At 39.6% G+C, this 12,786-nt stretch overlaps 3 protein-coding genes across 3 annotated transcripts; 2 read left to right on the top strand and 1 right to left on the bottom strand.

Annotated features, from left to right (window-relative positions):
* The first annotated feature begins 125 nt into the window (after positions 1-125).
* rnf11a (ring finger protein 11a) lies at positions 126-3,955 on the top strand. The gene is made up of 3 exons (XM_038713699.1): positions 126-539; positions 1,275-1,447; positions 2,233-3,955. Exons 1-3 carry the CDS (start codon positions 441-443, stop codon positions 2,402-2,404), a joined length of 444 nt encoding a protein of 147 aa, XP_038569627.1. The 5' UTR covers positions 126-440; the 3' UTR covers positions 2,405-3,955.
* Positions 3,956-4,559: 604 nt separating this feature from the next.
* On the bottom strand, positions 4,560-6,799 carry LOC119899208 (heme oxygenase-like). Its single transcript, XM_038713698.1, has 6 exons — positions 6,662-6,799; positions 6,458-6,511; positions 5,927-6,038; positions 5,597-5,812; positions 5,230-5,502; positions 4,560-5,121 (listed from the first exon to the last, which is right to left on the bottom strand). Exons 2-6 carry the CDS (start codon positions 6,502-6,504, stop codon positions 4,927-4,929), a joined length of 843 nt encoding a protein of 280 aa, XP_038569626.1. The 5' UTR covers positions 6,505-6,511; positions 6,662-6,799; the 3' UTR covers positions 4,560-4,926.
* Positions 6,800-6,864: 65 nt separating this feature from the next.
* Positions 6,865-12,738, top strand: LOC119899207. Its single transcript, XM_038713697.1, has 8 exons — positions 6,865-7,128; positions 9,106-9,258; positions 9,611-9,650; positions 9,922-10,031; positions 10,148-10,204; positions 10,289-10,672; positions 12,070-12,192; positions 12,321-12,738. The coding sequence occupies exons 1-8, from the start codon at positions 7,126-7,128 to the stop codon at positions 12,363-12,365; spliced, it is 915 nt and encodes a 304-aa protein (XP_038569625.1). The 5' UTR covers positions 6,865-7,125; the 3' UTR covers positions 12,366-12,738.
* Positions 12,739-12,786: the final 48 nt, after the last annotated feature.

The raw sequence follows: 12,786 nt of genomic DNA, 5'->3' as shown, positions 1-12,786 counted from the left end.
ACAAAATATGGTTTTCTATTTTACTTTAAATTTCTTAACATATATATATTTAAATTTTAAAATTCTCTGATTTCATTCTGAATGTCTGAGGGGCATATCAATGAAGGCGGAAGTCTAGTGTTTAGCAAATCATATCAATTTCCGGTTTGTGTTTTTGTAAACACAAGAAGCCTACAAACCGAGCAGACACGCAAAAAATCACTTCGCTGTGACGGTTAAAATTTATGTCACCAGTAGTTTTATAGCTCAGAATTCGGCGTTTTTGACGTGAAGAAAGCGACGTCGGTTCTCCAGTTGATTTTCCGTCAGGCTCTTCACGGAATGACAAACAACAAACTATTAGCTAAGAGCTAACTTAGCTACGCTAACGTCAAGCCTGATCGTAACGTGTCTTGTCACCCCAACAACGAAGTGGACATTCTCATGGTGGCCTCAGTTCAATGGGGAACTGTCTGTTTTCACAAGGTGCGGATGACCTGTCGCTGCTGAACGAGTCCGAGGGGGGCAGTCTGCCCGGAGAGCCTCCGCCGCCCTACCAGGTGAGCTGCTGGGATTTAAGTTAAAGACACTCTGGGGATTTAAGAGCATGTCACCTCGGTAACTTTAATAAGTCATAACCATAGACTGTATATAACCATAGTGTCCATTAATCAGTGATTATTATTATTTATTATTCACACTATTGAGGTACCACAAGACGATGCCGTTCGTTAAGTTTATTTTATTTTAATATAGTAGTTAAGTTATTTTTCTCAGAGTTACGCTCGTAAGAAGAAGTGGACAACATAGTTTTTTTTTTTCATCAGAACCTCTGTAATGCAACATACACTATTTAAACTTTGGATAGTGCTGAAAATATTATTGGTAATTTGGTTATGGTAGCTGGTACAGGCATACTCACACTGTGCTGAACATGCAGGAAGGTTGAATCTAATCTTTAAAATATTGTTACAACCAAAGTCCTAGACAAAAATACCAAGACTTACACAACAGTGCTTTTATATCATCCAAATACTATTCAGATGGCCTGGTTCTGTTGTTGACAGAATCACAGAAATATTGCAGTGTCTGATTTCCTCAAAATGGCTTTCAAAACTTGAGTTTGCTGAGTCATTTGGAGGAAACCAGACACTGCATGATCTGGTTGACAAGTATCTGCCTCAGAAATCCAGTATCTGTCAGGCTCTAATGCAAAGGGGACATTGACAATTCCCCCCTTTGTGAAGACTCGCTTCATTGATGACGAAGGTTATTTTCTGTTCCTTCAAATTCAGGAGCGCATCCAGCCAGTGCCAGTGTACCATCCCACCCCAGGCGAGAGTCGTCTGGCTTACCAGCTGACCGAGGAGGAGCAGGTCCGTATTGCCCAGCGAATCGGTCTCATCCAGCACCTGCCCAAAGGCATCTTTGACCCAGGCTCTGACCCATCTGACAAGAAAGTTAAAGAGTGAGTCTTAAAAAACTCATTACAGTATTTGTTTTTGAGTTCTTCCCCTATTTATTTTTTTAAATGTACTTATTTGTTATTGTTTTGATAGATCACAATGGACTGGGTTAATTTTAGTAAACATTTTTAAATAAACCCGTAGTCAGAGCCTTTGGATAGATAGCTTGAGTGGGATCATGTCATATTGAAGGAATTAAGTGCTTACTGACTAAAATAACTGAGTCGACAAAATAATGCTTTGTATAACAAAATTGTTTATAGTAGTAGACAGATGTAGAGCCCTACATCATTGTTGTGGTGAATAGCTGTACATGGATCTATGGATTTATTTGAATGTGATATCAGGTGCTTATCTTATTAGTAAATTAGCTTCCAGTGCTTCAACATGAAGTAGTCTAAAATAAAGGAACAGTGTACCCCAAAATACACTTTTTTTAACATCACCTCACTCCTGTAAATCTCATCCTTAAGCCTATTCAAGGAAGATGTGTTTTGGGCAAAATTATGTAGTTATTTTATTAAAAAATATACATTTAATGATTTCCAAAATCATTACTTGACACACATTTTAGGTAAAGTTACCATTGGTTAAAATTAGTGTTTAGATTAATGGGGAAACGTTAATTTTTAATGATGCTTTTGGATGTTTTATTGTATTGTGTGCTATATATTGTGTCTTAGCCTAAACGTGTTCGAAAATCTATAAAAGTGATTAACCTAACCTAATTTTACTAATATCATTGTCATTGTCATACTTAAAAACTTGCTGCTTCTCTCTCCTGCAGGTGTGTAATCTGCATGATGGATTTTGAGTACAGCGATCCCATTCGGTTTTTGCCCTGCCTTCATATTTACCACGTGGATTGTATTGACCCCTGGCTGATGCGCTCCTTCACCTGCCCCTCCTGCATGGAGCCGGTAGATGCAGCCCTGCTGTCCTCTTACGAAACCAACTGAGCAGCCTCATGACAGCTGCTCCCGCCTACAAGTAACTGCACCTTTTTTTTTTTAACCAAAGCTGCCCAAGCTGTTCAGACAGGCAGCCAAGGTGATGTGGCATTATGCAGATGTTTGGAGGTTGTTTTAGGATGCAGACAGATGTTGAAAACTGTGACCTACAGTACAATGCTTTGGTCTGATATGCACCTAATTGGGCTTAGGAAACATTTTGCCTTTTACAGTAGGACAACGTGCCAAATCAAGCTAGATGAAGAATATGAAAAGCTGTACACGTAGCAACATATTACTGCAAAGTCATTTCACGTTTGTATGACTGACAGTATGTTCTAATTTAATTACATTTTTATGGTAATTAGATGCATATAAATTATCTTCCCCTTTCAAGACATAATGTGCAATATGTTATCAATGGAGAAAATTGGTCTTGATCAAGTGGGCATCATTGTTTGTGAGAAAAGCTGGTGAAAACATGAAATGCAGTTGATTCAAATAAACCTTTGGCCTTGAATGTTACAAAAACACAGGCCTCTCTACTGAAATGTCATCAAAACGTAGAAAATTTACATTTTTCTGAGTAAAGATATGCTATGAGGTCCCATGAACCTTCATGTCTACCGTGTCGTGAGATAAATAGGTGTAATTTCAGCTTTTGAAGATTGAATGCGTTTGGTTTTTTTGACTAGGGTCTTGTTGTGTGCACTGTAGTTATTTTACCTTTGAAGCTGCTTTTATTAATGTGGATCTGTTTTTTGGCTTTTCCACAATATGGATCCTCTCCTTTACTTTGCTCTGTGTTTTGATTTAAACATCAGTCTTTAGTGTGTCCTTTTCATTGTTTACCGTCAGAGACATTTACGACGACAAGATATGCTGTGCAATCCCCCTTAAGGCACCTTGAGATACCCTTCATCTGCCACTTTGTAGCTTTTAGATTTCGTAGAGGATTGTGAGTTTTTATATGTGTGTGTTGGGTTTTTTTCTTTTTCTTTTTAGGGGACGGTGGTTAGGGATAGGCATGTCGAGGTAACATTGTGAATTAACCTTGTTATAGTTACCTCTCTCTTTCTAGTTTGAAGCTGGTTTTGTCTTGTGTTGATTGCCTTACAACAAGTGATGCATTTCCAGAGCTCCGGGGTGCAGGATAAAAAAAAATGCTTAGAAACTACAGCAGTACAAAGGAATGTATCTTGAATATAAAGCTTTCTTTCAGCTTTTAAAGATTTGGACAGTATACTTGACAATAAGAGGACATTTCTGATTTACTCAGGCTGCTGTGCCTTTCAAGGTTGAGGTAAGCCAATTCCTGTGATGTACAATCGTTTCTCACATGACTTGTATTTTCATTTTAGTTGTCCTCTAGGGGGAGATGGATACCAGCACTGTATTGATTTGTGTCACTATCAAATAGGCCTAGGGGGAAGCCAGAAGTTTGCTCTGGCTGCTGTTAACAATCATTTTGTGTTTTAATTTGTAATGTGTGCCACTGGTGCACAGGTTTATAGGAAAACCATGAAACCACAATAAAAGTGGATACCAAATTTTACACAAGTATGGTGTGTTGTGTCAGTAATGTGTTAAATTTGAAGAGGTCGCATAGCAAAAAAAGCATGCTTTCGTTTAACTTTTTTTTTTATAGTTCTTCCTTACCTTATATAAAAGTTAGCATTGGCAGAACGCAATCACACAACAGCTGGAACACTGTTTACTGCCTCTAGCTGATGACTGGTACCAGCTTTTTTCAATGAAATGCCTTACCTACCTATTTATAAGATTTTATTTATAGAACTGTCCTGGATATAGTGTAGTAGTTATAACTAATACTGATTTTATACCGTCAGTGTTGAAACAAGTCATCAACGTGTGGATTGACAGAACCTAAATCAACATTGGATTTGATTGTCTAAATGGAATCTTTCCCAGTGTTTTACCAGGAAACAATATAACACCAAAAGTCAAATGAACAGCAGGCACATGGTCAGATGCCAGAACATCAGTGCAAATGTCAACCAGCTGGGCCCCGAACAACAACAACAGCAGCAGTTTCATACCCCTTATAAGAATCTTGCATGCATGAGCTGTGCCAACTACAGACAAATACTAAACAAAATTGCAAGAGAGTACTTTCATTCAAGAAAAGATTTTATTAAAAAAGTAGCATATTTGCTGTATTAAAAGCACACATATTGCACATTTTTATGCACATTGGACAACAGGAAATTCATGAATACATATTACAAATGTGGTTCTCAGTCAAATTGCTAAAATAATACACAGTATTTTGTCATTTACAGACCGTTAAAATTATAACCAGATAAAGCTTTTTAATAGTCTTACAGCACAGAAGCAAATATCAGAATCAACTTTATTAACCAGGTATGTGTACACATACGAGGATTTTGACTCTGGATCGTCCATTTCTCACAATCTTCTTACTTATACAATGATAAAATGAGACACTACAGTATACACAATATCTTACAACATTAATAGCAACATATCCAATACATAGTATTTCTTGTCTAAAAGGAATAGATTCCCATACTGACTGTGACCAGAGCCACAAAAAGTCCCAGGACCAACCTGAGCAGTGGGTTGGTTTTGATAATGGCTCCGGGGATCTGGAGTGTCTTTGCTGCTGTGTTACCGGAGTGTGTCACGCAGTTCTGCTGCTTGTTTTCAGTGACATTCAGCGTCTTCTGTAAATCATCAAAGACCTATAAAAACAAAGGCAAGACCGTCAATAAGCTGCAAGTTCAGTGGCCCTCAAAGTGACATTTCTGTTTTAAGGTTTCTCGCTCTGCTCAATCATCATCGCTCTGTACCTGAATGTTTAACTCAAAGGCTCTGACAGCCTCCTCCAGCACGCCGTTCCTCTCCTCCTCCGTCAGCTCCACACTGTTCATCCGGCTACGGTACAGCTGTTTGAACAGGTTGGGGCTGGACACACCAGGGAAGGCAAAGAACGACAGACCCTCGCCGCTCTTCAGCCCCATGGACTTCTGGGCAATTCGACCCAGGACCTGCCCTCCAGACAGGTCACCGAGGTACCGGGTGTAAGCATGGGCGACCAGAAATTCAGGGTTTTCTTTACCAATCTGGGGGGAAACAGGGATGAAGAGTGTTATTTCAGTATCAAACAGTAGAGAAACGACTGTGTGTGTAATATATGTATAATATAATCAAGCATACCTGTCTGAGTCTGTGGCAGTATCTTTTAGTGGCCGCGGGGACAACAATCTTCGCTCTCCAGTCCCGGCCGTAGAAGTATTCCAGGTCTTTCTCGATGGCCTCCAGCCTGGCCAGCTCAGCTGGAAAGTAAATGGGTGCGACACCAGGGTGGTTGGAGTTCCTGTCCAGCTCTTCCTCCAAGGCCTGGTAAACCTCATGTAGTGAGCACAGGAGGAGCTGAGGAGGAGGAGGAGGAGAGGTGGTCAGACAAAAATATCACAGTAGCCAATACAATACGATGAGGTATGCAATAAAAACAGATTTAAAATATGTTGGGCTGCACTGTATTACCTTGTACTGTTCCAGGGTGACTTTTCCCCTCTGGAAGCTCAGCATCAGCTCTGTGTTTTCTGCCCTGACGTGACTATCCTTTGTCACCTTTTTGATTTGTTCTGACAGATCTCTGCAAAAAGAAAATGAATTTAGATCAGTACAGCCGGGTCAGTTTAAGTTGGGTCAAAAAACAGGTACTGCCTGACCACAGCTTTGTTTGACTTAAGGACACACAAGAATTTGGGACTCCAAAGTACAAAAGATACATTATGTGAATACATTACTGCACCTAAAGATGTTTAACATAGTTGATAAAACTTTACAAGCACAAACAAAGTCAGCGCATACAGGAGTAGAAACCGTACTGCAACACAAATGCAGATATGATCATCCTAACTCAGTGTAGATTCTTTTCTAAGATACTTACAGTTTGAACACAATTATGTGGGAACATTTTATGGATGAGTATTACAAAGCCCAGTGGTGAAATGTGAATGAGTTAGGAAAAAGGATTTAGAGATACAATAAATCACAGCAGCTCATTCTTACCTGTCAGTCATCTGCTCTACTGGTGTCTGAGTCTTCTCTGTCTCCATTGTGGCCCTGAAAAATCACATTTGTTCAGATGTCATAAAAGTGCCTTCTGCGGGGCATACACATTATGTACACCAACATTATATTTGGATTCAAGAGTCAGAAAGAGGTTGTGAAATTCAAAGTATGACAAAAACAGGAATGTAATGTTTTACTCACCAGTTAGGATGTAGTTCTGTAGGTTTTGTAGTTTGGTCTATGTCCACACCAATTCACTGTTTTCTCTCCGATTGTGCCGTACAGCTTGCGCTGTGTCCCCTTTTATATGATCCTCCTCTGTCTCCTCCCTCCAGCGGCTGAATGAAAACAGGAACCTCAGCGTCACAAAACCTCAGCTAAACATGATATGGCAACTTCAGCAAAAACAGTAGGAGGGACTGATAGTTAACATGATGCAGCAACCAGCTTGGAAAAGTTCTGAGGGAGGGACTATGGGACTTAGCATGAGTAAGGAAGTTTTTAGTAATGCCCAGGAAAACCAGAATGGGGAGGGAGGAGGGCTAAACGTGACAGCGCAGCTTTGGAATTCCAAAGTTTAACACGACGAGAGGAGGAGCCGACTCTAAACATGACTGTGTGAGTTTCTGAAGGCAGAGAGGGAGGAGGTGTTTCAACAGAGACTAATGGTAGGCAAAAAACAATCACATGATTGTGTCAACACTACACCAGCAGTTTTCAGTTTGTCAAAAACATGTACAAGTTTAACCACTTTTAGATTAGCCTACTGATAAGTCTGTCACATGAAAAGAAAAGCATGAGCAGCGGAGACTATTGGTATTATATTAGGTAGTTAGGTAAATTTTATTTTGTCACATTATAACAGGTTGTAGAGTAAAAATGGTGAAACGTGCTGCTTTAAATGAATTTGTTCACATTTTTGTTATTATTATTATATATCCTAAACCCAGCGCTAAAAAAGGTTGGGATTTAAGTTACACTGTTATTGATGAAAATGTAAGCCAACAATTGAATTCATATTATTTTTGTAGCTGCCGTAAAACAAATCACGCCAACAGTCACATCATACTTGAATGTCCTGTTGGATGCTTAAACTGACACCCATATGTGATTGTGACATGCTCTTAAATGGTTACGTAATGACTTGTGATACACTATACTAGCAATCTAATACTGCTGAAAATGAGGACACCTGAACATTACACCCACATGTGATTGTTTTCATCTCATTTCAAAAACACGGACCTTGATATGCTGCTTCCACTTTTATAAGAAGGCTTTCCATGAGAGTTTAAATGTGGCTGCAGGGATTTGCTCCCATTAAGCCACAACAGCATCAGTGAGGTTTGGTGATGAGGAATGTCTTGCAGGTGATGTCCCCAAAATCCATCCCAAAGGTGTGGGATGGGGTTAAGATCAAAGCTCTGAGCAGGCCAGTCATGTTCTTTCACACCACACATTTGGGCATGGGTGCATATCATGTTGAAACCAAACTGCCTACACCAAAGCACATGAAAGTAGCGACAGGGTTGTCGCCATAATTTAGGCCATAAAGTCGGCTATAATTACCCCCAGCTCCATATGAAAAACATTGATATAGAAATGAATGATGTCTAGTGAAGTCTTACAACAAAATAGTGGAAAACTGAATTCTTAAGCATAACCTACCCATATTCAAAACATATCGAGAGGGGAATTTAATGTGAAAAGTGTTCCGCATAACCTCACCTGCTCAGTCAGCTGCAGCAAGGCATATTAATAGGTGATCTATTAAACCAGTTAACTCTCACTCCAGCTCCAGTCTTAACATGAATCAGCAGAGATCCAGGGAGGGAGAGACTGGGGAAGCGCTAAACGTGACTCAGCAACTTTTCCTTCACACGGTTTAGACCCGTGACCGACATACTGTTGACACGTCGAGTTCACCTGACGTTATCGGGGAAAGATACGGCCCGAAATTAAGGTTGTTATCATATGTTGTTAGCTACATGTTAGCTCGTTGTTCACTCAACAAAAGCTAATATGTCCTACACGAAATGAATGAGCGTTTAGCTTAGATTCAGGCACAACGTTGCAGTTAACTGTCGCTGTAATGTCGACGATAGACTTTGAACTTGAAACGTTAACATGGCGAAAAGAAGTGTTAGTAGCTGTTGACCAAAACTGTTGGTGGAGCAGATAGTCCTACGTTTACTCCATATTATTAGTAACATTAAAGCCGACTCTCATATAAGTTAGCTAACTTGTTTACTGCATTAGCACGACCTCCTACCAAACACCTAACACCTCACTAGTTCCTCTCCATTCTATTTAGAATGACATAAGTTACCACCAACCATAGTCCTGTGGCTAAGTCGCTATTTTCAAACATGTTTTTTGTGTCAGAATACACTAAGTTAAACCTTACTTTTTGGTCTGACATAGATCTTAACAAATTACAACAGAGCCAGGCATAGCGTCAAAATAAACTACATTTTTTTAATGAAAATGTCTTTAAATCATACTGTAAAGTTAATTGAATTATTTCTGAAGTTACACTTTGTTCTCCTTTGCATTGGCGGTGCTTTCCATTCAATTAATTCCAATGGAGCTTCATTCATTTTACTGCTTCTGAGTCACTGTCCTTCTCATCCCTGGCTCTCTAGATGGGTGATGAAGCAGACCTAATGAGTGGACTCAGCCAGAGAGAGAAGAAGAGGTCCTACAAAGACTTAAAGAAGGATGTGGAAGAGACTAAAAAGGATTTTAATGAACGTAGCACCAACAGGCTTTACAAGGCGGATCCTGAGCCTGCGCTGGTACATAGAGGAATGTTAGAGAAATAGTTGACTATTAGGTTTTTCAATTTATGTTTCATCTGCGGTACATTATCAACAGTTGTGGGAAGGGGTGTGACAAATAAGTTCTGCTTTGTAGCAGCCTTTTGTTGCCAGTTAATGCTGTGTTTGTGTGTGTGTAATTTAGGCTTTGATTTTGCAGTTTGGTACGCACTGTTCCATTTACACAGTTATCGTTACGTATTAATGGTAACTCTCTTGCAACATAGCTTACCACATATGGCAAAATTGATACCATTGTTATTTTTAAATGTTATGATTTACTTGAATTCCTAGCACCAGTTGTGATATCTTATTGTTCACGTTTTTTCAGGAACCAAAAGGCTTGCTCAACAGCAAAAGACAACACTCTGGTAAGGTGCTTTTCAGGCATGTGTATATCATGTGTTAATAGCTGAAGAGGTTTTTATATTGTAACTCGCAAATCCATCATGGCATAATATAATATGTCTCTGTGGTAAATGGTGAGCAAATTTCAGCTAAACCCGTCGTGACTAATAATATGACCACAGTGCAATCAAAGGGTGCAGGCAGGACACAAGATGAATAGATGGTTAACATTATTTGTATTGTTTAATATATAATATATATAATATGTATATATTAATACATGACACATTTCAGATCATAGTGGAGCTGAGGCTGAACTTTATGGAGCAGTGTCCTCTGGCTTCCTCCCTGCTTATTCGGTCTGTTTGCCCCAAGACAGATTGGGGATAAGAGGAGTAGAAGAGGTGAGAGAACAAATGAAATGGAAAACACAGGATTACATTTTAACGATTTAAGCTGCCTGTTATTTCATTCCTTACATACTCTCACTCATGACTAATGTGTGAACTTTCTCTTCCAGGATATCCAAGACAAGTTGTTGCATTCATGTTGCACAGCAGAGGGCAGCAATGATCAGGTAATTATCCAGGAAGTTGTTCAAAGTATACTTCTACTTTCACTTTTATGCAACATAAATTTTCTACTTTTCTGTTTCTCCCAGGCAAGTCCAAACTCCATGTTGGAGTACTGCGTGTATCTAGATAACCAGCACAACATGGCAGCCTGTCCCGTTGCCAGGACTTTCACCCCTCCTGCCACTCCAGTAACCCACAGACCTTGTCCGTCCATACCTGTTCCTAGTTCAGTGACAGCCATTGCTTCTACAATGAGCTCTGTGGTTAATCCCATGCTATCAAGCCCAATGACTGACACCTGTAGTCCCAGTAGCTCTATGTGCAGTCCCACCGGTTCAGCCTGGGACACTCTCAGATCCACATCCAGGAGTTCTGGCTGCTCTGACCGGGACCCTGTCATTGCTGCAGCTCACCTACACCTGTTGGGGGAATCATTGTCTCTGATTGGACACCATCTTCAGGAAACAAATGTGAGTAAATTCATTGTAGAAAAAAACCTGAGGCTTGATTTCTATTGAGTACTGGTCTGGGATGCTTAAACTTTTGATTTTATAAGCATATTACATTGATAATAGAGAGGCTGTGCCTTTGAGCGCAAATACAGCGAATAGAGACAAATAGTGAATACAGCTCACTTTACCAGGCATCCAGGGTTAACCAGACCAGACAGAAAAATGTGACAAAATACATTGTGGAGCTGTCAAATGCACCAAAACATTGCTACTACTACAAATTTTGATTAGTTACAACTCCCAAAAGTTAGCTAGTGTGCACAATTATAACTAGTATTTTCTGTTGCATTATTTCCATTTTATTTGCCATACCATACAATACAGTACCAAAAAAAGCCACAGGGCACAATAAAATTAGACAAATTTATAGTGTGAACAGTTTCTGAAGGTGTATATATTACATATATATTAAACCCAAAGTGAGTAACTTATTATGCTTTCCCTTTAAAATATGTCGGTTGTTCATATGAAACGTGATCAAAGTTTCAAAAAAAGAGGTAAAAGTAATTCATGTGAGCAAAAAGCTCAACCTTCAGACTGCTCTGAATATTAGGTTTCTTAAGTTCTTTTCTGCCCATGTTACTTTCTGGAAGATGGGTCCGGCTATGCGAGACAACTTTGCTGATGACTACTCTTCAAGTTATTGGAGGTTGTTCAGTGTAAGTTTCATGATGAAGAGATGGCTTTACTAACTACTGCTTACAGTAGCTGCTGTTAGCCGTGCAGCTGAAGGTCACATTCACTGATTTTGGTGAAAACCTGACTGTCCAACCTGGAAGCACAGGTCCTCAGTCCAGGCAGATCAGCTACAGTTAGCAGAAGTTAGCGGTTACTTTGAAGCTATGTAGAAACTCCATAAAATAAGATCCAGTTTCACCAAAATCAATGAATAAATTTGTGTTTTTTGTAAAATAATAGTGAGGCCCTAAGCAAGATCTCCCAGGCCGAACATATTTGGTACCTACATCAGGCCCAAGCAATACTCTGCTGCTGCAGTGTCGACCATTTTTCCAACCTATTTCTTGTCTCATTTGTGGTCTGATAAACAGTAAATTCATCAAATTCAGTGCCCCATGCTGCTATTTTCCAAGATAAATTAAAACCTCTGGCAGGTTTCTGGGAAGTTGGCCAGTCAGAAGAAAGTGGGCTTTCAGGGAGGGGAGCCTTAAAGAAACAGGATAAACTGATGGGCTGCATAAAGGGCCAGTATAAGATGGAACTGTTAATCACACAAAGCTACTCTAGTTGAATCCCAGAATCAAAATATAGAGCTGGAAATTAGCCTAATACGTCCTGTTTAAGCATACTTAAAGTCAGCTGAGGGATGATAATTACCTTTGTTTGTGTTTCTGCAGAAAATGGTGAGTGTGTCAAGTAGCTTGTCTCTGCTCTTGGACTCTCTGCTGTGTGCCTTGGCTCCTCTAATCTGCCTCACCTCACAGATACCAGAGCTCAGGAGTTGCACACAACCCACACTGGTGAGAGATGCATCAAGATAACAGTGCATACCTACCACATACTTTACACTGTTTATATGCACATGCATGCATATGAGTAAAATGATGCCATTGTGTTATGTAAAGGAGGGAACACTTCTTTTTTTAAGGCCTCCACACTGGAAAATATTGCCTATGTGATGCCTGGGATGTGAGTGATGAAGACCCCTCTAGCAGTACACAGCACATTCTGGTTTGACACTATAGATTAGTTTACACTTTGTAAATAAGTATCTAAGTTCTCAAAAAATTTGTTTACACTATCACCCCCCCCACACACACACAAATATGCAAGTTCACTTTAATATGTCATGTGTTGTGTTTTTTTTCTTGTATTGGTTGTTCAATTAAAACATGTATGAAGATTGAATTATGTAACTTTTTTGACTGACCATATACCTTTAGCTTGTGTCACTGGACCAGTGTCAATTTCTGTTTTTCTTCTTGACAGTTGCAATAACATAGACCAGATAGTCTCTTCTTTGTTGTCACATTAATACTCAAAAATAAAAGTTATCTTGACACCTCTGATGATAACTTTGACTGGATATCACCGGGAGTCACAGATGTCACTGT

Source organism: Micropterus salmoides, unplaced genomic scaffold, assembly GCF_014851395.1.
Source record: "Micropterus salmoides isolate LMB-PRFRI ecotype aquatic unplaced genomic scaffold, ASM1485139v1 Ms_hic_scaffold_12, whole genome shotgun sequence".
In the NCBI taxonomy this organism is placed as follows: Eukaryota; Metazoa; Chordata; class Actinopteri; order Centrarchiformes; family Centrarchidae; genus Micropterus; species Micropterus salmoides.
Note: the sequence above shows the minus strand (reverse complement) of the source record. Positions and strands in the feature narration are given on the sequence as shown.

Excerpts from the sequence above, each read along its gene's own strand:
- rnf11a (XM_038713699.1), top strand. The coding sequence starts at position 441 with ATGGGGAACTGTCTGTTTTCACAAGGTGCGGATGACCTGTCGCTGCTG. Across the intron at positions 540-1,274 it reads AGCCTCCGCCGCCCTACCAG|GAGCGCATCCAGCCAGTGCC; the intron begins GTGAGCTGCTGG and ends CTTCAAATTCAG. Across the intron at positions 1,448-2,232 it reads TCTGACAAGAAAGTTAAAGA|GTGTGTAATCTGCATGATGG; the intron begins GTGAGTCTTAAA and ends TCTCTCCTGCAG.
- LOC119899208 (XM_038713698.1), bottom strand. The coding sequence starts at position 6,504 with ATGGAGACAGAGAAGACTCAGACACCAGTAGAGCAGATGACTGACAG. Across the intron at positions 5,503-5,596 it reads ACTGCCACAGACTCAGACAG|ATTGGTAAAGAAAACCCTGA; the intron begins GTATGCTTGATT and ends GTTTCCCCCCAG. Across the intron at positions 5,122-5,229 it reads CCTTTGAGTTAAACATTCAG|GTCTTTGATGATTTACAGAA; the intron begins GTACAGAGCGAT and ends TTGTTTTTATAG.
- LOC119899207 (XM_038713697.1), top strand. Across the intron at positions 10,673-12,069 it reads ACCATCTTCAGGAAACAAAT|AAAATGGTGAGTGTGTCAAG; the intron begins GTGAGTAAATTC and ends GTGTTTCTGCAG. Across the intron at positions 12,193-12,320 it reads GTTGCACACAACCCACACTG|GCCTCCACACTGGAAAATAT; the intron begins GTGAGAGATGCA and ends TCTTTTTTTAAG.